This window comes from Lithobates pipiens, unplaced genomic scaffold (assembly GCF_037356315.1).
Source record: "Lithobates pipiens isolate NorthernLeopardFrog02 unplaced genomic scaffold, aLitPip1_a1.2 Scaffold_19, whole genome shotgun sequence".
Lineage (NCBI taxonomy): Eukaryota > Metazoa > Chordata > Amphibia > Anura > Ranidae > Lithobates > Lithobates pipiens.
The window spans coordinates 489,328,611-489,356,264 of NW_027507764.1; the positions used below are offsets into that span (position 1 = coordinate 489,328,611).

General features: G+C 45.0%; 1 protein-coding gene across 1 annotated transcript in view; it reads right to left on the bottom strand.

The window, feature by feature from the left end:
- The window catches only part of CNGB3 (cyclic nucleotide gated channel subunit beta 3), a 534,104-nt gene that overhangs the window by 305,528 nt on the left and 200,922 nt on the right, over positions 1-27,654 (bottom strand). Inside the window, exon 5 of the mRNA XM_077492986.1 lies at positions 10,356-10,488. Within this exon, the coding sequence (XP_077349112.1) occupies positions 10,356-10,488 (133 nt within the window). The remainder of the gene's footprint in view (positions 1-10,355; positions 10,489-27,654) is intronic.

The window sequence follows — 27,654 nt, forward strand, 5'->3', positions numbered from 1 at the left end:
CCTACCAATACTCTGAAATACCCTGCCAATACTCTGCAATACTCTGCAATACCCAGCAATACCCTGCCAATACTCTGCAATGCCCTGCCAATATTCTGCTATACCCTGCCAATACTCTGCAATACACTGCCAATACTATGCAATACCCTACCAATACTCTGCAATACCCAGCAATACCCTGCCAATACACTGAAATACCCAGCAATACCCTGCCTATACTCTGCCATAAACTGCCATACCCTGCAATATTCTGCCATACCAAGCAATACCCTGCCAATACTCTGAAATATCGAGCAATACCCTGCCAATACTCTGCAATACCCTGCCAATACTCTGCAATACCCAGCAATACCCTGCCAATTCTCTGCAATACCCTGCCAATACTCTGCAATACCCAGCAATACCCTTCCAATACTCTGCAATACCCAGCCCTACCCTGCCAATACTCTGCAATACCCAGCAATACCCTGCCAATACTCTGAAATATCCAGCAATACCCTGCCAATACTCTGCAATACCCTGCCAATACTCTGCAATACCCAGCAATACCCTGCCAATTCTCGGCAATACCCTGCCAATACTCTGCAATACCCAGCAATACCCTTCCAATACTCTGCAATACCCAGCCCTACCCTGCCAATACTCTGCCATACCCTGCCAATACTCTGCAATACCCAGCAATACCCTGCCAATACTCTGAAATATCCAGCAATACCCTGCCAATACTCTGCAATACCCTGCCAATACTCTGCAATACCCAGCAATACCCTGCCAATACTCTGCAATACTCTGCCATACCCTACCAATACTCTGAAATACCCTGCCAATACTCTGCAATACTCTGCAATACCCAGCAATACCCTGCCAATACTCTGCAATGCCCTGCCAATATTCTGCAATACCCTGCCAATACTCTGCAATACACTGCCAATACTATGCAATACCCTACCAATACTCTGCAATACCCAGCAATACCCTGCCAATACACTGAAATACCCAGCAATACCCTGCCTATACTCTGACATAAACTGCCACACCCTGCAATATTCTGCCATACCAAGCAATAACCTGCCATACTCTGCAATACCCTTCCATACTCTGCAATGCCCTGCCAATAGTCTGCAATACCCTACCAATACTCTGAAATACCCTGCCAATACTCTGCAATACTCTGCAATACCCAGCAATACCCTGCCAATACTCTGCAATGCCCTGCCAATATTCTGCAATACCCTGCCAATACTCTGCAATACACTGCCAATACTATGCAATACCCTACCAATACTCTGCAATACCCAGCAATACCCTGCCAATGCACTGAAATACCCAGCAATACCCTGCCTATACTCTGCCATAAACTGCCATACCCTGCAATATTCTGCCATACCAAGCAATAACCTGCCATACTCTGCAATACCCTTCCATACTCTGCTATGCCCTGCCAATATTCTGCAATACCCTGCCAATACTCTGCAATACACTGCCAATACTATGCAATACCCTACCAATACTCTGCAATACCCAGCAATACCCTGCCAATACACTGAAATACCCAGCAATACCCTGCCTATACTCTGCCATAAACTGCCATACCCTGCAATATTCTGCCATACCAAGCAATACCCTGCCAATACTCTGAAATATCGAGCAATACCCTGCCAATACTCTGCAATACCCTGCCAATACTCTGCAATACCCAGCAATACCCTGCCAATTCTCTGCAATACCCTGCCAATACTCTGCAATACCCAGCAATACCCTTCCAATACTCTGCAATACCCAACCCTACCCTGCCAATACTCTGCCATACCCTGCCAATACTCTGCAATACCCAGCAATACCCTGCCAATACTCTGAAATATCCAGCAATACCCGGCCAATACTCTGCAATAGCCTGCCAATACTCTGCAATACCCAGCAATACCCTTCCAATACTCTGCAATACCCAGCCCTACCCTGCCAATACTCTGCCATACCCTGCCAATACTCTGCAATACCCAGCAATACCCTGCCAATACTCTGAAATATCCAGCAATACCCTGCCAATACTCTGCAATACCCTGCCAATACTCTGCAATACCCAGCAATACCCTGCCAATACTCTGCAATACTCTGCCATACCCTACCAATACTCTGAAATACCCTGCCAATACTCTGCAATACTCTGCAATACCCAGCAATACCCTGCCAATACTCTGCAATGCCCTGCCAATATTCTGCAATACCCTGCCAATACTCTGCAATACACTGCCAATACTATGCAATACCCTACCAATACTCTGCAATACCCAGCAATACCCTGCCAATACACTGAAATACCCAGCAATACCCTGCCTATACTCTGCCATAAACTGCCATACCCTGCAATATTCTGCCATACCAAGCAATAATCTGCCATACTCTGCAATACCCTTCCATACTCTGCTATGCCCTGCCAATATTCTGCAATACCCTGCCAATACTCTGCAATACACTGCCAATACTGTGCAATACCCTACCAATACTCTGCAATACCCAGCAATACCCTGCCAATACACTGAAATACCCAGCAATACCCTGCCTATACTCTGCCATAAACTGCCATACCCTGCAATATTCTGCCATACCAAGCAATACCCTGCCAATACTCTGAAATATCGAGCAATACCCTGCCAATACTCTGCAATACCCTGCCAATACTCTGCAATACCCAGCAATACCCTGCCAATTTTCTGCAATAACCTGCCAATACTCTGCAATACTGCCAATACTCTGCAATACTCTGCCATACTCTACCAATACTCTGCAATACCCTGCCAATACTCTGCAATACTCTGCAATACCCAGCAATACCCTGCCAATACTCTGCAATGCCCTGCCAATATTCTGCAATACCGTGACAATACTCTGCAATACTCTGCCAATACTCTGCAATACCCTGCCAATACTCTGCGATACCCAGCAATACCCTGCCAATATTCTGCCATACCCTGCAAATAATCTGCCATACCCTGCCAATACTCTGCAATACTCTGCCAATACTCTGCAATACCCAGCAATACCCTGGCAATACTCTGCAATACCCAGCAATGCCCTGCCAATACTCTGCAATACCCTGCCAATACTCTGCAATACCCAGCAATACCCTGCCAATACTCTGCAATATCCTGCCAATACTCTGCAATACCCAGCAATACCCTTTCAATACTCTGCAATACCCAGCAATACCCTGCCAATTCTCTGCCATACCCTGCCAATTCTCTGCAATACCCTGCCAATACTCTGCAATACCCAGCAATACCCTTCCAATACTCTGCAATACCCAGCCCTACCCTGCCAATACTCTGCAATACTCTGCCAATACTCTGCAATACTCAGCAATACCCTGCCAATACTCTGAAATATCCAGCAATACCCTGCCAATACTCTGCAATACCCTGCCAATACTCTGCAATACCCAGCAATACCCTGCCAATTCTCTGCAATACCCTGCCAATACTCTGCAATACCCAGCAATACCCTTCCAATACTCTGCAATACCCAGCCCTACCCTGCCAATACTCTGCCATACTCTGCCAATATTCTGCCATACCAAGCAATAACCTGCCATACTCTGCAATACCCAGCCATACTCTGCAATACCCAGCCATACTCAGTGATACCCTGTAATACCCAGACATACTCGGTGATACCTTGCAATACCCAGCCATACACTGCAATACCCAGCCCTACCCTGCCAATACTCTGCCATACTCTGCCAATACTCTGCAATACCCAGCAATACCCTGCCAATACTCTGAAATATCCAGCAATACCCTGCCAATACTCTGCAATACCCTGCCAATACTCTGCAATACCCAGCAATACCCTGCCAATACTCTGCAATACTCTGCCATACCCTACCAATACTCTGAAATACCCTGCCAATACTCTGCAATACCCAGCAATACCCTGCCAATACTCTACAATGCCCTGCCAATATTCTGCAATACCCTGCCAATACTCTGCAATACACTGCCAATACTATGCAATACCCTACCAATACTCTGCAATACCCAGCAATACCCTGCCAATACACTGAAATACCCAGCAATACCCTGCCTATACTCTGCCATAAACTGCCATACCCTGCAATATTCTGCCATACCAAGCAATAACCTGCCATACTCTGCAATACCCTTCCATACTCTGCAATACCCAGCCATACTCTGCAATACCCAGCCATACTCAGTGATACCCTGTAATACCCAGACATACTCGGTGATACCTTGCAATACCCAGCCATACACTGCAATACCCAGCCATACTCTGCAATACTCAGTGATACCCAGCCATACTCTGCAATACCCAGCCATACTTGGCCATGCTTGGCTTTACTCGGCCTCTGTATGTGGCCAGGCTGTGGAAGTCTCCCACATGTGGTATCGCCGTACTAAGGAGGAGTAGGAGAATCTATTTTGGGGTGTCATTTTTGGTATGTACATGCTATGGGTTAGAAATATGGTATAAATGGACAACTTTGTGTTTAAAAAAAAAGCATTTAAACCACTTCCCGCCCACCGGCCGTCATATGACGTCCTTGACTTTGTGCAGGGATATCTGCATGATGCCTGTAGCTACAGGCATCATTCAGATATCAGCTTTTTCAGCCAGCGATTCCCTACACCATAGGCATAGGACACTTCTGTTATATAGAGAATTAAAAAGAACTCCAGGTATGGATATTTTTATATAGTTACATTGGTCCAGCTTGGACTAATGTAACTATGGATATATCATACCTGTGGGATCCCTCTAGAAGCTGGAAATCACTGAAGTAGACACTGCTATTCCATTGATATTCATTAGTTTACGAATCCTGTGCTGTGTAGCTCCCCTGGTGCATCATGAACACAGGAGGTTGCCCATTCGACATGGGCACTATTCAGAAATAGCTTACCATTTTCTCAATGAATGCAAAGCATTCTCTGATTGGATGAGGGGGAGAGGCAGGGTGGGTCCTCTAATCAGGGAACGACATCCCACCGTATAAAAGTATTCTTTCAATGGCAGACATTTTCAGTGTCATTTTGGTGTGGAGAGAGATAGAACAGGGCTCTGTTCAGTGCTAGCGTTACTGCCAGTTTAACACCATATAGTTCTGTGTGCGTTACTGCCAGTTTAACGCCATATAGTTCTGTGTGCATTACTGCCAGTTTAACACCATATAGTTCTGTGTGCGTTACTGCCAGTTTAACGCCACATTGTTTTGTGTCTGTTACTGCCCGATTAACGCCATATAGTTCTGTGCGTCACTGTATGTTTGGCGCATTATATTACAGTATATTATAATGTATCCATGGAGTGTGTCTGTGTAGTGTGAGTACTCAAATTAAAGTGCACCTTTGCTTATAAGTACCCCCCCCTCCCTCCCAATAATGTCCGGGAGGACAACAAGCAGAGGCAGACGTTACCTTGGCACTGTAAGGGGGCCAGCAACAAATGTGTCCGCAGGGGAAGGTGGATGTGGTGGTCAGTCATCAGGCAGGGCATCAGTTCCTCCGTTTAGTGAGTTTGCCCATGCTATCCAGCTACAGCAAGCAGAGGAGGTGGTGAACTGGCTTACTAAACCTTCCATCCCATGCAGTTGCCAGAGTGGATAAACCTGCCTCCTTGTGCACATCTATTCTAGCCATAGCCCCTGGATTCAGATGCTGGTTCTGAGTTTGAGGATGACAGGAACATGAGCCTAGAGAGAGGGAGGAACACTGGTAAACTAATTGGCATTCATGTTCCCCAAGCCGCAGCGTATTGCCAAGAGTGGTAAGGATGAAGACGGAGGAGATGGAGATGATGATGAGGTCACTGATGCGACTTGGGTGACAGAGGAGGAAACTGAAGGTGAGGCGGCACAAACCCAAGGATGCCGACATCAAGAAAGAGTAGAGAGCAGCCACCCTATTTCATGTCATTCTGCAGCTCCTGGCCCACTCCCCAAAACTCAGCTGTCTGTGCCTTTTTCAGCACATCTGCAGCAGATCGCACTGTTGCTATCTGCAAACTGTGTCTCAGGCACATTAAACGTGGCAAAAACACCAACCATTTCGGTACCACATGCTTAACAAAGCATTTCAACTCCAACCTCTCAGCCCGTTGGCAAGAGCATCTAAAAGCCACACAAAAGGGGTACAAATCTGTTTCTCCTCCTCCTGCTTACCCACTTCAGTCTGCCCCTGTGATACCGAGTCATTACCTCTCAGCAGCCTGGGATGATGGTATAGCACAGGGGGTCCCAGGTCCTAGCAGCACATCTGCCAGCAGCACACCACCAGCTGTAGACGGCAAATTTCTCTGTCCCATCTGCTGCTGTGGTAAAAGAAAAACACTGCCGCCCACATGCCCAGAGTTGGAATGAAGCATGTCAAAGCTGTTGGCTCTCCAACTTCTGCCTTTCAGCCTGGTGGATTCTGCCTCCTTCCGTGAATTCGCACAATGTGCTGTACCACAGTGGCAGGTTCCCAGTCGCTACTACTTTTCATGTAAGGCCATTCCATCTCTCTACCATCACGTGGAAGGGTATGTTCTGGCATCGTTGGACAAGGCAATTAGCTGTAAAATCCACCTTACTGCTTACATGTGGTCAGGCAAGCATGGGCAGGGATATTTTCTTCACAGCACACTGGGTAACTCTGCTTGCAACTCAAAAGGATGCAGGACAGAGCTCAGTGCTGCAGCTTGTTGTGCCCCCACATCTCCGTACAGCTGGTGGTGATGATACCAGACCGTGAGCTCTACCCCCCTTGTCCTCCGCCACCTCCATGCCCTCTTCTGCAGAATTGTCCTATGAACATCAGGTACCCTCTAAGCATTCAAAGGGCTATTCTCAGAGTCAAGCTAAAGGGTGCTATGCAGTGCTTCAGCTGGTGTGTTTAGGGGACAGGAAGCACACCGGAGCAGAGATTCTTGCAGCTCTGCATAGACAGACCCAGAGGTGGTTCACACCATGCCAGCTGGAGCCAGGAATGGTGGTGTCCGATAATGGCTCAAACCTCCTGTCCGCCCTTATACAGGGAAAGCCTGGCACATGCCTGACACATGTCCTCACTTTGGTGGTGCAGCATTTCCTAAGTGCGTACCCAGGGTTGCAATATGTACTAGAGCAGGCCAGAAGAAGAAGTCTGTAGCCATTTCAGTCATACACAGCCAGTGCTCGGTTGGCTGAAATTCAGCTGGAATTCCATCTGCCCATAAAACGCCTGATTTGTGACAGGTGGAACTCAACTTTGGGAATACTGCAGTGGCTATACATGCAGCAGATGACTGTCAACTAGCACCTGTGCCAGTACGGTACGACAACAGGCTCAGGCCGCCTCTGCTTTTTTTCCCACGCCAATGGCTGATCATCAAGGATGTATGCACTGTGTTGTCACCATTTGAGGAAGCCACAAGGATGGTGAGCTGTGACAGTGCATCTGTGTTCATCTTGTCGACTAAAACGACTAAAACATTTTAGTTGACTAAATGAATACTATTTTAGTCGACTAAAATACGACTAAAACTAAAAAAATTGAGATGACTAAAATACGACTAAAACTAAAATGGCATTTTAGTCAAAAGGCTAAGACTAAAAATAAATTGACTTCAAAATTAACACTGGTCTGTAGTGTATGTTCGTACCTCAATACCTTAAATAATATATGATATTCACTCCAGCAGTATATAATGAGTTTGGAAATTGTAGAGAAATGTTAACTAATGCATTACAATTTAATTACACCCATTAGATTTTAGATGACTAAAATGTACTGGAGATTTTAGTTGACTAAATACAATTAAAACTGAAATAATTGCAGAAGACTACAATGGGACTAAAACTAAAATGCCATTTTAGTCCTAATACTAAGACTAAAACTAAATTGAAATGTTCTGACAAAAACACTGCAGTGCATGCATCAGTGACACAAACTCTGTTGTATTTCTGCTGGAGCAGCATCTGAGTGGCATTATGGACAGGGCACTGGACAGGGCACTGGAAGCAGAGCAGTAAGAGGAAGAGGAGGACTTCCTTTCAAAGCCCACTTTATGCAGACACCATCATTCCTTTGTCACAGAACACACAGGAGGAAGAGGGGAGGAGGGTGAGGAAGAGGATTCTGGCACTTTCATTGGCTTCGAAGAAGAGGAAGACATGTGTCAATCTATAAGCAATGGCTTTCTAACCCCAGGACCCTTGGGAGTAGTATGTGGCTGGGAGGAGGAAGTGCCAGATGCTGTCATCCTGAGTGACCCCAAGGAGTCTGCTTCTCAAGACTCTGCAAATTTGAGGTGCATGGGCAATCTCATGCTTCAAAGCGTGAAAAAGGACCCAAGAATACGTGGCATAAAGGAGGATGATTACTGGTTGGCAACCCTCCTTGACCACCATTATAAGGGGAAGGTCTCTTAACTCATCTCATCCCCACAGAGAGTGCAGAGGATAAAATCTCTTGAGGACACATTAAAGTGGTTGTATAGTAAAATTTTTCACTTTAACCTACAGGAAAGCCTATAATAAGGCTTACCTGTAGGTAAAAAAAATATCTCCTAAACCTGTACGGTTTAGGAGATATTCCCCTCGCAATGCGACACATGCGCACAGGGGACTCTTGGCTGAAAGTCCAGCAGATGCCGGACCCTGAGGGAAAGAAGTCTCCTGCTCGCATACGCGGGAGTGACGATATCGCGGCTCCAGCCACTCACAGCGCCAGAGCCGCGATACCCGGAAGATACGCCAAGGGAACATGTCAGCTCCCTCGGCGTGGATCGGGCCAGATGTCGGGGCCTCATTCAAAGGTAAGTATTTCATAATGAGCTAGTATGCGATGCATACTAGCTCATTATGCCTTTTCCTTTGCAGGTCAGGGAAAATTTTAAAAACTTCAGCGGGTATACAACCGCTTTAAAGAGGATTTTATTGAACGTTTTCCTGACTCTGGTAGGTTACAGTGTGGTGGAAAATGTCGTTTTGAGTCTTGTGTTGGTCAAGAAAGGAGCGTTGGAGAAGGCATCCGCATAAGTGAGACATTTTGGAATTTTTTAGTCCTCACCACCCAGGGCTGTCAGCTTCTACATCCCATCGGCAGCGTCTGCATCACATGGTACATGATTACCTCGGGGGCAAAACAGAGATGGAGAGCTTTCCAGCTGCTGATTCACTGGCTTACTGGATCATGAGGATATACCACTGGCCAGAACTTGCCGAGTATGCTATTGAGTTGTTGGGCTGCCCTGCATCCAGTGTGCTTTTGGAACTGGATTCAGTGCTACAGGAGGCTTCGTTACTGATCATAGAACGCATCTGTCCACAGACTCCGTGAATCGTTTGAATCAGTCCTGGATTACCAGCTATGAAGCCCCTGATGCCGATGTCACCGATTAAGTCTTTTTGGGATGTGGAATCTCCGCAGGACTTCGAGGCTGCCTAGCTTTGAGGGTGTTCAATCATTTCATCTGGAAGAATGTTTTTGGTATAGGTTTCATGGGCACAATTAACGCCCAAAGACCAATTTTTCTGCATCTGTTTGACAGGTGCATATCATTGCAATTTTTTACAGCAAGGCCAGTTCTTGCTTTCATCAAGAGTACCGCTCTAGGGTTATGGTGGGAAGGCGCCACCGACACCCAAAGACCAATTTTTATGCACCTGTTTGACAGGTGCATATCATTGAAATTTTTACAGCAAGGCCAATTCTTGCTTTCATCAAGATTACCTCTATAGGGTTAAAGTGGGAAGGCGCCACGACACCAAAAGACCAATTTTTATGTACCTGTTACTTCTTTCTATAGTCAAAGTGACACCAGAATGTATCCAAAAAATCTCTAATCTTGTTCCCAGTGCACTACATTGTGGCCTCATCACTGACTCCCCAGCTGTTGCTGAGAAAAATAAAGGCAGCTTGCAGGGAAGATGTCATTTTTTTTGGCTTTATAAATGCAATTATTGCTGCAGCAGATTCTAGACATGGTACATATCTGGAACTTTACAAGTAGACTAAGGGGACCCCCCAGGCACTATATTAAAAGGTTTTTTTTCAGTTTTATGCTTTCACTTTAAAAATCAAAAAATTACTGCTTATTTTATTGATACATGTCCCACAGGGCAGGACCCGGACCACTATAATCATTGTATGCCCAATTACTTGCATATAAGCCTTCAAAATGGTAATTTTCGATTTTTGACGTTCGGGTCCCATTGACTATTAGGGTTCGTTATTTGGGTCCGAACTTTTGCGGTGTTTCGAAAGTTCTGGTGCGAACCGAGCAGGGGTCTGTTCTGCCCATCCCTACTGACCGTTATACTTTTAGAGTTGAATACTTTTATAAAAAATACCCAATGACTACAGTCATCATTCACTTACTTTAAATTCTTTTCATCAGAAATAGGATTTTCAGTTCTTATCGAGCCATTCTTGTTTTTACTGGAGGAACTGGTAACTTGATTGTTTGTTCCACTTTTGCTCTGCATTGTTGATGAGTGAGCTCCTGGGTCATCTAAAAATACAGTAAAATATTTAAAGATCACGTATAATATAAATGTGTGGTGATGCCAAACAAGTCAATGAACCCCACCCACCCAAAATCTAACTACCACATCCACCCCCACACTGAGTAAGCACAAGTACATATCCTACACTTACGCGGCAAATGAGCAGCACCTACTCTTTGCTAAAGAGGAACCTCGCCATGTCCATCTAGATCAGGGATCCTCAAACTACGGCCCTCCAGCTGTTGCAAAACTACACATCCCATAAGGCATAAAAGTCTGACATTCACAGACAGGACTAGGCATGATGGGAATTGTAGTTCCTGAACAACTGGAGGGCCATAGTTTGAAGACCCATGATCTAGATGGAGATCCTGACCATCACAGGAATATCCGGTTGATTACAATGACTCATTTCTGGGTCAGAAGGTGAAACCACGCTCTTTTATTCGCAGCTGCGAATATTTGATCGCAACCACGATTATCATTTTTTTCTTTTCGTTTATTTGCAGATATGCAAATCTGTATTTCTACATATAATGATATTTGAAGGTAAACTCAAAGGAGCTATCCTAGGGTGCTATCCTAGGCTGCTATCCTAGGGTGTCCCTAGGATAGCAGCAGGTGAATTACAAAGACAAAGGCCTAGTTTGAGCCCTGGTTCACATCGACAGTGGGAGGAAATCGTGCGAGTTCAGCTGAACTCACACAGTTTCATTCCCGCATGTCAGTCCCGACAGAGGGGGGAATTTCAGAGGCTTCTGTGCAGGTTTCTGCAATGAGGTAAATAAAAATCGCACCCCGAAGTCACCAAAAAGTAGTACAGAAACTACTTTTGGAAACTGCGGCGCTGCAACCAATTAGAACGGTACAATTGCCGCTGATTTGACATGTCAAATTGCACCAATGTAAACCAGGGCTGACACATACAACACTGGCTATCCACCAGCTGAATTCATTACCTGCAATTCTCCAAAGCTGTTATATATAAAGATGCCACTTTTATTATTTACTTGCAGGTGTGCTGAAGAGATTCGTTTTTTTGGTGCACAAATAAATATAGAAATTATAAGATATAAGAGAAATATATTGCACTTCCCCAAAACCAACACCCCCAAAACTAATTGAAAAGAAGAAGAAAGAAAAAACACAACAAACAAGCTCAATAATGTACTTTTATTTTGCCAGCAGAAACAAAATTATGTACATTCATTTACTAGCTTAAAAAAAAAAGTTCTACAGGAAATATGGTGTTACATTTAGCAAAACAGTTATCAGTTGGGTTTTAAGGGCCTTGCTCATAAGAGCTTACAATCTAAAATTTGTCTAAACCTTAGAGTGGACACAGCTTTAATTTCTAATTTCAGTGTATAACGGGTAACATTTCATACTACAACTCACCCACCAGCCCACATAATTATTATCTGCAAGATTATAGAAACATACTTAGCAGTCATTATTCTTACAAAGCATTCCAACATAATATTAAAAAATGCACATATTCAAAATATAACACCCACCACCAGCCCACAATCCACACACATACATATGTTCTACTGGAAGTTTCATTTCTGTGTACATGATTAAGCAATGAGATCAAAGATTAGAAGGTCAGCACATGGTCCCAAACCATGTTTGCATGGTCAGATAGGAACAATACACACAACATTGACGGCATGGCCACATAAACCCACTTTTGACTGAAAAAATGCACAAGAATTTCAGCAAACAAACAGCCTTAGGCCGTGTACACACATGGCGGACTGTCTGGCCAACTAAGTCCGTCAGACAATCCGACAGACAGTCTGTCATACTTTCGAATGAACGGACTTGCCCACACACGGCACTTTTTGAGCGGACTAATACGGCGGACTAAGTCCGCCATACAATCCGCCCTACTTTTGAAATGAACGGACTCGCCCACACACGCGGAGGAAAGTCCGCTCATTTCGAGCGCGTCTCCAGGTAGGCGGGTGCCGCGAAGCAGACGTCGCTGACCCTGCTGCCTGGAATGGACTTAAAGGGGAACCCAACGCCGAAAAAAAACGGCGTGGGGGTCCCCCCAAGTCCACAACAGACCCTTGTCCGAGCACGCTACCCGGCCGGCCAGGAAAGGGGGGCGAGCGAGCGCCCCCCTCTCCTGAGCCGTACCAGGCCGCGTGCCCTCAACATGGGGGGTGCCTTGGGGAAGGGGGGGCCGCGCGGCCCCCCCACCCCAAAGCACCTTGTCCCCATGTTGATGAGGACAAGGGCCTCTTCCCGACAACCCTGGCCGTTGGTTGTCGGGGTCTGCGGGCGGGGGGGCTTATCGGAATCCGGGAGCCCCCTTTAATAAGGGGGCCCCCGGATACCGCCCCCCCACCCTATGTGAATGAGTATGGGGTACAATGTACCCCTACCCATTCACCTGTAAAATAAAAGTACCAAAAAAAACACAACACATGAGATAAAATATTTTATTGCACAGCTCCGGGGGTCTTCCGTCTTCGGGGGTCTTCTCGCCGGACTCCTCCGCTATCTTCTTGTAGCTCTTTTGCTAGCGGAGGAGTCCGGCTTTCTTCATCGCCGTGGGCCTCTTCTCCCGACTTCGGGGGTCTTGTCCCCCTCTTCGGTTCTTCTGCCGGGCCACCGCGCCTTCTTATAGCTCTTTTACAGGCGGTGGCCCGGTCTTCTGTCGCCGCCGTCGCCGCCGTCGCCTTCCGTTCCAGACTGTCCGCTGAAAAAGTCCGCTGAAGCACACACACGAGTGGACTGTCCGCTGAAATGTGTTTCGGCGGACTAAGTTGGGCAGACAGTCCGCCCGTGTGTACGCGGCCTTAGTTGGGCATTTGTCAATATGCACAATATCATTCCTTCTGCCTCACAAATCACAGCAAAAAACCTGGCCTTCTCAGGCCAAACAAACCCCCCATACTGCAGCTCTTTATATAAAATAGGTTGTATTGTTAGCACACTGACACACCCCCAATAGAAGTACATGCCCACCAGTATCTTTCAATCTGTCTCTTCATGTATGTCTAAAGTGATTGCACCTGATGAGCAGGAACACATAATATTATTTGCAACTATGTTAGCCCTTGGCTATGTGCATCAAATCTCCAACTACAGGCCAAAGATCGAAGTCCATTTGCATGCACATAAACAAAGCAACAGTTTTCTAAGCATATGTACCTGTGCAGTGTAAACCCTACAATTTTAAATGTCCAAGTCCCTGGGCATGATTAGTGCTTACAAACACTAACATTAGTCTCTGGCTGCAATGAGCTTCCAATCTAAAGTCCAAAACTAACTTTCTTACATTAGAATCTATTTCGACAGGAGACGAATTGCCAGCATGTCTTGGGATTGTGGTGAGAAAGCCACACAGGGAGAACATATAAACTTCATCACAGGCATTAGCATGTTGGGGAATTGAACCAGTAACCCCAGTGCTGCTAGATGGAATTACTACCCTTTTAGCCAGCTGGCAGCCTCACACATGTCTGCATCTCTGTGGTGTGAACCAGTCCTAAGACCATAGCCATGCTCAGTTTCACAAGCAATATACATTGTATTGTCCGAAGTATTGGGACACCTGCCCTTATATGCACATGGCATCCCAGTCTTAGTCCGTAGGGTTCAAAGTTAATTTGGCCCACCCTTTGCAGCTTCAACTCTTCTGGGAATGCTGTCCACAAGGTTTAAGAGTGTGTCTATGGGAATGTTTGACCATTCTTCCATAAGTGCATTTGTGAGGTCAGGCAGTGATAATGGACGAGAAGGTCTGGCTTACAGTCGCCGCTCTAATTCCTCCCCAAGGTGTTCTGTTGTGTTGAGGTCAGGACTCTGTGCAGGCCAGTCAAGTTCCTCCACCCCAAACTCACTCATCTATGTCTTTATGGACCTTGCTTTGTGCACTGGTCCAAATCATTTGGTGGAGGGGGGATTATAATGTGGGGTTGTTTTTCAGGAGTTGGGCTTGGCCTCTTAGTCCCAGTGAAGGGAACTCTTAAGGCATCAGTATACCAAGACATTTTGGACCATTTTATGCTCCCAATTTGTGGGAACAGTTTGGGGACTGACCCTCAGTGCACAAAGCAAGGTCCATAAAGACAAGGATGAGGGAGTGTATCTGGTGAGATTTACAATGGTGGGGGAACCCTCCTACACATAAATACTACATTTAGGTAAGAAGGCTGCATTTGTGGGAGGAGCCTGAGGGGTACATATCCCTCCTCCTCTGCCTGATCCTGTTTGGGCTCGCATTCAGGGTCCAGCCGATGCACGTAATTTCCGAATTCACAGGGTGGTCGCATCACTTCCAGTTTTCGTTGCAGAGCGGCTGGTCGACTGCAAAGTCTCATAGCGGTTCCCCTCCCGGTGTTCATGCTGGGCATCATGAGGAGGGCGCCCGCCCACCTACTTCTGTTCCAGTCATAGAGTGCCATCAAGGGGGGCCACCGCCTGCTTCTCCCGGTCCTCACGCCGGGCATCATGGGGGGGCTCCCACTTCTCAAGTGTCAATTAGGAAGAATAGGTGACCGGTCTCAAGGGCTGAGACTTTTCACCTCCCCTTTCCATCAATGTAAGCTTGCTGGGATCAGTGAGCTGATTTTGCAAGTTTATGGATAGCAGGAAGTTTGACATCTTTATATTTGACTGCCCTGTAATGGCCGTGGGCAACCCAAGGTTCATAGCTGTAGAGGGCCATTTCAGAGCCTTCCAAGCCCCACTTGCTGAAGCTGCATTAAGCATTCTCCACCCCTTCTTACAGAGCATTGAAGAGGCCAACCTGTCCCAATTCAAATTGGGCTTCATATCTGCATTCTGTACACACCTCTCATGTGCAGAGATTCCCTGCAATATTTTTTTTACTGAAGTGTGCTAATTACCATAATCATCAAATCAGAAGGATTTTAGAATGGGCAGGATCGAAGATTGGTATATGCATTTATGCATGCATTAACATGTTAAGGAACAACTTACTTCAGATCGCTGTTTTAAGCTAGAGATCATCAATGAGAGATTAGGATGCCTGAGTCATCTTTTGTCATATGTGTATGGACATGCCAAGGCGATAGCGACACCGGCAGCCAAAGTTCCCCTGTTATCACTGGAGAGGTGTCACTTGTGGCACACAGCGTTTTTGGAAAATGAAACATACTTAGGCTTGGTTATTTAAATATCCAGCAGACCAAAGGGGTAGTTTTGGCAAGAATGTTTTTAGATATTAACTCGAGTAAAGATGTGTTCTGTCATAGCTGGTGCTGTCATAACGAGTGTGGCCATAGCTTGATCAGTAATAGCGTGTTCAGTCATAGCGGGTCCTGTCATAACGTGTTCAGCCACTACGTTTCAGTCACAGCGTGTTCAGTCATAACGGGTACTGTCATAATGTGTTCAGTCACAGTGTTCCATTCATAGCATGTTCAGTCATAGTGGGTGCTGTCACAGGTGCGGTTATAGCATGTTCAGTCATAGTGGGTTCAGTCATAGTGGGTTCAGTCATAGTGGGTTCAGTCACAGCAGGTGCTGCCATAACGTGTTCAGGAATAACATTCCTGTAAAAGCGTGTTCTGTCATAGCAAGGCTGTCATAGCATGTTACAGACCAAGTGGGTGCTGTCATAAGGCATTTAGTCATAGCATTCCAGTCAGAGCAGGTGTTGTCCTAGCGTGGTCTGTCTCAGCGTGTTCAATCATAGCATTCCAGTCATAGCGTGTTCAGTCATAGCAGCTGCTGTCCTAGCATGGTCTGTCTCAGCGTGTTCAGTCATAGCATGTTGGTCACAACGTGTTCAGTCAAAGCGATCCTGTCATAGCATGTTCTGAGAGAGGGGGACTGTTATAGCGTATTCCAGTCATAGCATGTTCCAGTCATAGCGGCTGCTGTGGCCTGTTGCTGTCGTAGCAGTTTTGGTCACATCAGTTTTGGTCATACCATGTTCTGTGATAGCATGTTCAGACATAGCATGTTCAGAGATAGCATGTTCAGTCATAGCGTGATCAGTCACAGCATGTTCAGTCGAAGCATGTTCCAGCCACAGAGGGTTCTGCCTTAGCGGGTTCTGTCATATCGGGTTCGGTCATAGCAGGTTCCGTCAGAGCGGGTCCAGTCAGAGTGTGTTCAGTCAGAGCATGTTCTGTCACAGCGGGTTCTGTCATCGCAGATCAGTCACAGCGGTTCTTGTCCAGCGTGTTCTGTCACAGTGGTTCTGTCACAGCGGTCCTGTCACAGTGGTTCTGTCACAGCAGTTCTGTCACAGTGTGTTCTTCATAGCATTTTCTGTCATATGGTTTTCTATCACAACGTGTTTCTATCATATCGGTTATGTTGTAACATGTTCTGTCGTAGCATGTCAGTGCCATACAGTTACGGCATACACCAATAGCCATTTCATCTTCATTTTGTTCCACGTCTCATTGTACCTTTTCGTTCAGGGTTCTTTGTACACCGGGGTTTAGTTAGTTAGTTCTCACATCTAACGAACTGTCATGTCTACAGATTCATACGGGCTGAGGTTTCGTTTTTAAATGATTGTTGACCACAATCTTCTCTCCCGTATAACACGTCATACAATGCATGTTTCATTTCATTAAACCTGCACAACTACCCACCACGGTCTGTGGGCACACTAGCCCTGAGTGTTTAGTTTTAATTACCTGTTTCTGCGCTGCAGGTTACTTGGGCTCACTTACTACATACACTGGGGGGGGGGGCGTCATCAGGTTCATTCATGAGCTGTGGTCTTGTCATTACTGCTTGCGTCCTCATATTCAGGAAGGCACAGAGAGGTGTTGTTCTCATGTCTGATTGTCTGTTGTCACTTCTTAAGTTTCTGTTTCCTTGGGTTGGGCATGCCGCACCTTTCGGAAGCAACTAATTCACGTTCATCCCTTCAAGCTCACGTGGGGGTTCGGAGCATGGTAGCAATCTGTCATCAAGGAGTTGGTCCATACTTAAGCACACAGCAGTGATTTGTCACAGGGGTTTTCCTTTCTCGGCCACAGCTGGGAAGGCGGTACGCTTAAGATTGTTTCTAATTCTGTCCCAGCTACTCCCATCCACCGGCATGGAACATGATCTGGATATTATTCTTTAACGCAGATTTATGTAGGCTAAATATGCTCTCCACGACCTGTTACGGTTCCAAGACAGGATGGAGGTGATCAAAGCTCGCTCGGTCAGTGTCAGAAACCATGAAATCAGACCAAGACAGAAGTACAGTTAAATCACACTTGTTTAATAAAAAAAGTAAAAAGAATAAAGGTAGTCAAAACATAGCCAAAGTTCAGTAACCGGAACGGATAGTCAGCCAAGCCAGAAGTCAGGGATCAAATGTAGAGGAACAGCAAGCAGGATGTGGAGCCAGAAGGGATGTCAGCAAAGCCAGTTTTTAAACAGGAATGCAGGTGATAGTTTCTTGTGATGTTGACCAAGGCGAAGGCAAAGCTCCTCTGGACTGGATGGCTTAAGTAGGCAAGACTAACAAGCAGGATATGCTCAACATCTGAGTAACTGTGGAGAGAGATGGGAGCTGGCAATTAGCCAAAAGCTGAGCGGCCAGCTCAGAGAGGGAAGGGCTGAGAACAGCCCTGACAGTACCACCTCCTAAACGACCCCTCCCCCTCAGAGGACCACCAGGTTTGAGGGGAAAACGTCTATGGAAATCATGGGGGAGGACAGGGGCATGTACATCCGAGGATGAGACCCAAGAGCGTTCCTCTAGACCGTAACCCTTTACAATGCATCAGGTACTGTATGCACCTACGGGACTTACAGGAGTAAACAATGGACTGTACTTCATACTCCCCATGGTTATCAACCTGTACAGGGTGAGAACGTGGCACAGAGGTGATAAAGGGGTTGCAGACCAAAGGTTTTAATAAGGAGACATGAAATACATTTGAAATACGCATATTAGAAGGAAGGTCTAATCCTTAAGCCACTGGGTTAATCCTGCAAAGAATACAGAAAGGCCCAATAAACTGAGGTGCAAACTTCAGTGAGGGAACATGAAGTCGGTGGTTGCGAGATGACAGCCAGAACCTGTTCCCAACCTGGTAGGAGGTTGCAGGCAGGCGTGAGTCCTTCAGAGGCTGCATACAGTATACTGCATACTTTGTTGTTCGAAATTAATATAAGCTGTTGTCTGGGTATTGTGCCACATGGGTGTGGTAATCTGTTGTTCAGTGGCATTAGTTCACTTCTTTGTGGGGGGGGGGCTTTTTGCAGGGTGGGCCCCATACAACATTTTGCTATGGGGCCCTGTCATTTCTAGTTACGCCCCTAAGTGTGGGGCCAGTTTCTGGGTGTCTGGTTTCTCCATGTTTAATGGTGCATATTGCCACAGCGTATTGGCCCTATCCGCCAACACATCCATCAGGTATCCAGCACTTCATATCCCTGTCAGGTCATCCATTTTCACAGCTCACCCTCTCAAACTTCCCCATACCAAGCATAGACAGGCCAGGGGTTCGTGGGAATCTCACAGAGCTACTTAACTGGTGTCAATTCGAAGCGTTCAATCTTCTCTCTTCTATTTTTCAAGGGATCCTCGGGTCATTCCCATGTCTGGGTTTTCTCAGAAATCTGGCTTAATCCAAATCATTTACAGGATATTTATCTGGGTTCTGTGCAGTTGCAGGTTCCAAGCAGGGAGGTCCTTTTGTATCATCAATTCATGGGACATTGGTGTTTATCCTGTTATAGCTGATACATACTGGATCCGTATACTGAAGCCACCTGGGCATGTGCTACCCTATTAGACGGTTTGTTACCTACCTTTCATCTAGCTTTTATCACATCTTCTTTTGTGTCTATTTGTCCTCTTTTTTTAGGCATACTGACCAGCTAGGTCAAGGCACACCTCAGGCCTTGGTAGTTAGGGTATTGCATTTCTAAATGAAGACTCTGACTACAAACATAGTTTTAGGACTTGGGAGATGAAGCAGCTTGTTTGAAATTTGAACCCAGATGCACAGGGATGCTAAGCAGAAGTTGTAACCTCTAATCCACGGAGCTGCCACATGTCAGAACCTCCTACACATAAATACACATACATACTGCATTTCTTTGGACATGCAGGTGATTGAATTACATTACTCAAGAGTTATTCTTCTCGATTATTATTTGATATTTGGTGGTTCTTTGTGGGTGAGTGTAGAATAGTGATATCACTGATGTTGGTACACATATCACATTATTTGTGCTCAAATTATGATTATTTGGAAATAATAAAAAGCACAACAAAATTGTGACTAATTTAAAATTTGCATCAGCAATGGTATTGTTTGTGGTTTGTAAAGAAACTTGTGTGAGTTTGTGTAAAGATTGTTGTGAGATGGAGAGTAACAAGTGAAAGTGACAGAGAAAAATATATTTTACCAAAACATCAAAACTTTCCACATTTTAGGATTCTTAAAAACAAAATAGTAGAAATAGAAGCAACAATGTTGCAAAGGAAAATTTATTTCAGATAAATTTCATTTCAACATTAAAAGGATTTATTTGGGGAAGTTACAATTGTACCATTAGAATCAATGGCTAAAACTTGCATTGGACTATAATAGCTCTCCCAAAAAATGCTCTTTAACAGAGCACTCATTTTCATATTTACTATAGCGCTCTGTAAAAAAAGAAATTGGAGCTAAAATGAGAGCTATTTGAAGGTCTAAGCATGCTCAGTTGTGTTGGCGCCTATTTGTACAAAAACGGGGAATTTATCTCTTCTCAGACTTTTAAAGATATTTCCGTGTAGAAATCACTTTTTCACACAGTTTAAAAGCAGATTATAAATAAATAAGATACCGCATATTTCAGTACCATTTAGGCAATTATATCATGCTCTAAACATTATTTCCATGTGCACTACTCCAGGTTTTAAACAAAGAAAATGTGGCACACAAAACAAAAAATATAAACGCATTTAAAGTAACGCATTCATGTGTAAAAGTCCAAAACAGGTACTGAAAGTTCAGTGAATCCACAACAGATCTCCCTCCACCTCATTCAGTAGAGATAAGGATAGTAGGGGTCCCATCACCATCACCCAACAAGACAGACCCTTACCATCAGTGCAACGATAATGCACAAAATAGAAAAGCCACTTTGCTCCACTACTCCTCACAAGCAGTACACTGGAACCAGAAATCTCTCCAATCATGAGCAAGTATTAAGATTCCCATGCAGTTCAGCAGTCATGTGGATATAGAAAAATAACAACGCTCATTGCGCAGATATCTTAAAAAACGATGCCCATTTTATTAAGAAAAAACAATTCTACTCACATTTAAGTTGATTAAAATAGGCAAAACAACTGAAGCGTCCAGCGCTTCAGTGATAGTCGCTGTAGTGTAGTCTGTCCAGGTTCCACATTAAGCCAGGCTCTGCCCAATGTTTCGTCACTTCAAAGTGCATCATCAGGGGCATGGCGCCTGATGATGGCGCACTACTCCAGGTTTTAGCAGAGTAAGGGTTTGGGCGCTATTTGGTAAATTCGATTTTGGGTGTATTCTTTTCTACCAGTGCTATAGTGAATACCATTTTAGAGCTAATTAGTGTGATTAGGGCTAATTAGTGCTAATTCGCTGCGACGCTATAGTAAATGAACCTCTGTGTACTTGTTATTGCAGCTGCACAATGGCAATGCTTGTATTTTGATTGGCGTTTTGCAGTTCATGGTAAAATCTACATCGCTATAAACTCTTTTCCAGTTTTAACAACAATTTTGAAATTGTTGTCATGTTTTATCTCCGGCAGCCTGTTTTTTCATTCAAAAATGCATTTGTAACTCAGTAAGTAGTCATAATGACACTATGATCTTTACAATTCAAAAAAGCAAGCCCCTAAATATTTTATTAAATATCTTTAATATTTTATGATGTCCCATATTGTCATGGGAACCAATTAAAAAGTGTTTATCATTTTCTGTCTATGCATCATTGCTTTATGAACTTTCAATAATGACAAGAAAGAATAAAAAAACAAGCTGTGAGAAATATGAAGACAGAAAGATGAAAAGAACAGCAGGAAGCACAGGAAAGTAATGTTGTGCTAAAAACAATGAGGAAGGGACCCCCACCATGGTTACAGTCAAGTGTTAAGAGAGCTAAACAAATGTTTCTTAAATCTATAAAGAATTATTTAGCTATGAATTATTCTATTGAAGCAAAGTATATAAAATTGACCTAACATACTGTATAACCTAGGCATAATATATAAGAACTATAACGCCCAACAGTTAATGGGGGATTTTTTTGCTGCATTTCACAAGGGTGTTCTACACTATAATGTGCCATTACTTAACATTTCAGGCAATATTAGAGTCTTCAGTTGTTATGTTGCTGTGATGCTGGAACATGCAGAGAGTTCCATTTTTTATATACTGGTAAGTTATTTTACTGGTGAGACCCATAATAAAAGAATTAACTTAAAGCATCAGATTCACAGTCTTCTCATACCCTGGATAACCAGACTCAGCATGCTATAAACATTATTTGGAGAAAGCCAAAATAGGTTGACGGAACATAGTGGCAAAACTACTGAAATATGCAAATTTAAATGTTCCATTTCCTTAATATAGAACTTTTTTTTTTTCATTTTGGATTAAGTGAGGATTATAACCCCTATCAGATTATTTTTCGCAATCTGTGTCCCATTTTGGAGATTTCTCTCCACTACTTGCCCCATAGCAGAACAGGAAGTTAGAGGAAATCCCTGCAAATTACGGGAATCCCTTGGGGACCCCCTGATCACCACAAATAGTGTCCGCATTGGAAGATTTGCCCTCAATTACTTTTCTTGGGACAACCCAAAATGTTAGATTTTTTTTACCTTCACTTTCAATGATAATGGTAATCAGGACAAATAGACAGGATGAATCTCCCTAATGGTGGCACAGACAGTAAAAAAGAAAGCTGACTAGTGATCTAATCCCTCTTCACTTTATGCAAAACTTTTATTATACATTAATATTTACTAGAAAACTGAAGATGTGGTCTTAAATTAAACATATATAACACATTAACTACTAGGATACAAAATTTGCCATTTTTATGAACATCATAAGTGAAGAATACGTTGCATTACTGCAGGAACGTGTAATGCCGCATACACAAGACCGGACTTTCTGTCAGAGCAGGTTCGATGGAATCAGTCCGTTGGACAATCCGATCTTGTGTGGGCTAGTCCAAATGTTTTTCGTTATAAAAATCCGACGGACCTAGAAATAGAACATGTTTCAAATCTGTCCGACAAACTCAATTCCTATCAGGAAAACCATTTGTCTGTATGCTGGTCCGACGGACCAAATATGACGAAAGGGAAGCTATTGGCTACTGGCTATTGAACTTCCCTTTTTAGTCCCGTCTAATGTCATCACGTTCAAAACGAACAAAGTCCGGCGGAATGCCACCGAAAGTCTATAGGGAAGACAGTCAGACCTAGTCTGCTGGAATATCCAGTCGTGTGTACATGGCATAAGGCTGGCCATACATTATACAATTTTCTTGTACAATCTTCCCTTAGATTTACCAAAACCATATAATATGAGTTCAAACCTAAACACTTTTGAAATTGAACAAGAAAAGTGTATAGTGTATGGCCAGCTTAAGGGTGCTGAGCAGAGAGGGTCACAATCCTGAAGAAAATAGAGTCTGATCAGTTGCGGCCTGCTCATTAAAGGCTCCGCCACCCTAATCCATGCGCCAGTCCCTAATCTGCACGCAGGGCGCCGGACGCATGGATTTCAATGGGTTTTTTTTTCTTTTAGAAGCACATGATTAGAGCCTGAGGCTCTAATTGGCTTCAAAAAGGATGGGCCCGGGGAGCACTGAGCCCTGCTCCCACCCACTTGTGTGACGGTGGTTGGAGCGGTTAAGCAGCGGAGTGGACGAATAGAGGAGTGGAGGAGGAGGAGGCAGCCAGTAAGTGAAAACAAAAAATAATAATTTGGAATACCCCATGCTTGGACTACAAATATGTGAGTAAATATATAAAAGGGTGAGCAAACATATAAGCTGCTCCCCTCAAAAGTGCAAGAAACTTGACTTTTGAGTTGTGGGTTGTGAAATGAAAAAGGGGGCGCTAACATAAAATAATAATGACAATAAAGTGCTCTAGTGCTTACTACCGCAGATATCTTACTATTCAGTACATACTGCAATATATTAAATACATGAGATTAATTAACTCAAAAAAATATACATATATAAAAGTTAAACAAATTGTCCATATATATAGAAAACAGTAAAAATGAAGTAGGAGTAAATCCTGTCTCCTGTCACCACTTCGAAGGAATGAACAAACACAGCACCCAGTGAACTATGGTAAGTAGCCTACTCACTAACTCACCTTGACCCCTTTATTTAAAAAGTCAGGTGAAGCTTTAGCAGGTTTAGGGAACTGCCAACCTTGGTTGGAGGAACTCTGCTTAGGTGTACCAGTGCAGCCAATAAGTGTGCAGTTTCCAGTGGTGACATATTCAGAGGCAGAGTTGCCTTGCAGCCTGAGCTGAGAGAAGAAAGATGGCAAAGTCTGTCATTGGAGCACGCTGCAGCCAGGCTCTGTCCACTAGGTTGCTGGTGGACGAGAAGGAGGGAATGAAAAGGAGGGGAAGATATGACTGTGGATGGGGTAAGTGCGGACCCAGCAGTGGGGGGGGGTTGGTATCTGTGCATAAAATGCAACCAGATGCAGGTTCTCTTTAGCAAATCTCAGAAAATTGAGGTGGGAACCGGTGCAGAAACTGACCTGGAACTGACTGCATTGGTGTGAACTAGAGCCATTGGAATACATGGAAAACACTGTGCAAGCATTTTTAGTGCAGAAAAAAAAGTGTGCAAAACTGCATCTGGTGTGAACTGGCCCTATACTGTTTGTGAATGCTGCTTTAAACATCTATGTGATCAGCCATCCTGGGATTGGATGGCACCTGAGGGAGAGCCTAGTGACCTGGTTGGTACTCAACTAAGCGTTTGAGATTGGAATTTCTTAGTCTTCATGCAATGTGAAGACATCCTTAAATTTATAGCATTCCACTGTGTCGAACTGAGCCCCCAAGTATATCAGGCACTGGACTGGCTTCAGGTGGCTTTTTTTCCAAGTTTAGGAGCCACCTAAAGTTTGAACAGTATGAAGATAACCTGCTCCCTGTGGACCAACAGCTGCTCCTTGTCCTGAGACAATAACAGGAGGTCGTCGAGATAGTGGTACAAGCGTATCCCTTTTGCTCTGATGAGGGCCACCACGGCCAGAAGAACTTTCGAAAAAACTCAGGGTGAGGTTGTCATTCCTAAAGGGAGGCAGGTGAACTGTAGATGTTCTTGCCTGACTCTGAACTGGAGGTATTTGCGGAATTCATCTGCCACAGGCATCTTTGAAGTCTATTGAGATTAGACAATCGCCTGGCTGCACGGCTTGTTGTATGGTAGACAAAGTCTCCATTTTGAATCTTTCGTATTTTATAAACTTGTTTAGGTAAGTTAGGTCTATCATGGGGCACCATGAACCATTTTTCTTCTGCACAAAAAAGGAAGGAAGGAGGGGAATATACCCCCTGGAACTCTTTGCCTTTCGGGTCAGGCACCGTGGCTCCCGTGTACTATCGGCGAATCCACGTAGGACAGTAACACCTGCTTCTTTTCTTCTGACCATGGTAGCAGGATGGAAATAAATCTGGGGGGAGAATTACTGGTGAAGGACCATGTGTGGCCTGTGGAGACCGCCTTGATGGTCCAGTAATCCAAGATTGAGGCCAGACAGATGTGCCGGAAGAAAAGCAGACACGCCCCCACCTGACCCGCCTGGGTGGGCCCAATCTCAAAACGACTTACCTGGCTCATGTCCACTGGATGCCTGGCTTTTAGCAGACTTTTGGAAAGATGTCTGACAGCTGCACACCTGTTTGCCTTGTAGGAACACTCAGACTCTCCTAGGGTGTGTGAGGGTTCCTACAAGGCTGCAGAATCATCACCTATTCGACCGCCAGGGTACCATGGACAGGTCACCTCCTTCATGTGGCCAGCCCTCATGCTCTATGTACATGGGGCGTGAGAAAGGGGGGCCAGGTCCACGGTGGAATAGACATATCCCCTAACGTCATGTTTTCTGCCCTTCTCCTTCTTACTATTTCCAGGTCGGAATTCTAGTTTACTGTCCAAGATGACAGGGACCTTGCCAGGTCACAACGTCAACCTTCCTCATCCAGGTCCAGATGTTATTCTCCTTCTAGCACCAACAGAGGAGATGCTCCCATTTCTCCTCCAGACACCACACCCACCGTCACGACAGCCGCTCTGATCGCAGAGCCTGCTGAGGATGTGGGACCCGAGTCCCGGGAGGCAAGTCCTTCTGTGACCCTTGTTATGCCAAGGCAGTTGGGGAAAAAGAGTCTGAAAGCCATCAAATGGAATCACTAGTTAAGCATGTGGTGCAGCAATCCCTCAAGGAGTGGGGTACATCCCGCACGTGCAGTCCACCACTCTATCTGGCTCCCTGGCTGACGAGGCCCAGGAGGATCCAGGCCCATCCCAGCTTTATGATACTTCTCCCGGGTCTTCGGACAGTGAGTTGGAGGGAGACATTTGTCGGAAACTTTGACTTCGCCCTTGTTTTCCAACTAATTAAGGTGGTCAAAGAGGCCCTTAAGTGGCCCTTAAGCTGAGATTGTTGAGCCAAATAAAAAATTGTGTGAAGATTATTATTTAAAAATGAGCAAGAGCTTCTCTTGGGTGACAAATGCGCAAAGGGCAGCCACTTGAAGTGAATGGGCTGTCCTATGCATGACACACAGAATCGCATGAAAATTGCCCATGCTAAATCGCAAGTGGGAATGTGAGTCCCCGCTAAACTAAATGTGAATGGGGCCTGAGAACCTCTTCTCTCTACATACAAGTCAAAGGGAATGAAAAAGGTCAAGAAGAGGTCAATTGCAGGCCAAATGCACCTGTAAATGATCTCTGAATGATTTCAAAATCTAAAACTAATCTCAAATGCAAGCGGAATGTACCTGAATGCATGTTGTATATACCCAATGCCAAAAGCCTAAAGCTCCTGCAAAGAGGGTCTAAGCCCTTGTACACACGGTCGGACATTCCAACAATACACGTATAAAATACTTGCACATAAAGAAAGCATAGTATAGTGCATTTCCACTGTGCAGCATTGTGACTGCTGAGTGGTTCTGCAGTGATACTACAAAGAGTGACAAACGCAATAAAAAAAAAGTATTATAACTGGTGTGATAGACCAGTGGCCCCCAAAAACGACAGATTGAAGCAGGGTGTTATATACCTTCTTCCACATACATACTGCACTTCTTGAGAGACTTTTGTCACAGAGTCATTTAAAAAAATGACAGGCAGAGGAAGAGGCAGGCCCTTACGCAGGAGTGGTAGGGGTAGGGCAGGAGCAACAGACTTGATCCAAAGTGGCAAATTGCAGAAGGTGCGTGCGATTACGTCAAAGGACGCACCAGACTTCGTTGAGTATCTCACTCAGCCTTACTCTTCTGCAACCTCCTCATCCTCTTGATCTGCACCCTCTTCTTCACTCTCTGCTATGTGCACCCCCAAAGACACTACCACCAACACCACCACCACCATATACCTTCCGCTTGAGTCACAGGAATTATTTTCCGATCCATCACAAGACATTGCCAATGCGCAGCCACTCTTGGCATTGGATGTAGCAACAACCGCCACTCAGCAGTCTGACGACAGTACCTAGATCAGCCCAAGGAGGAGTTTGGTCCCTGCTATTGCTGCCTACTCCAAGATCTCTAATTATAGCGGTGGGGAAAGTGACGTCGAGGATGACGTGTCTAGTGATGTCACGTGGGTGCCCACAAGAGAGGAAGAGGAGGTATGGACCAGCAGATAGGGAGGAGAAGCAGGAAGAACTTACATTGCACAGGGGGACAAAGCAGACTGCTAATGTATCAGGAGCGAGGCATCAACCATGTATGGTCACATCTGGCGCTCCCAGGATGCCAGCACATGGCTCCGCAGTGTGGGCTTTTTTTAACGTGTCCGCTGCTGACAATAGTGTTGCCATCTGCAATCTTTGCAGTCAACGCATAAGTCGCGGTAAGCCCAACACTCACCTAGGGACGACCGCCTTAAGAAGGCACATGAGCTGCCATCACCGAGCCCAGTGGGAGCAACGGAACCCACAAAGCCACACTCCAGGCTCTC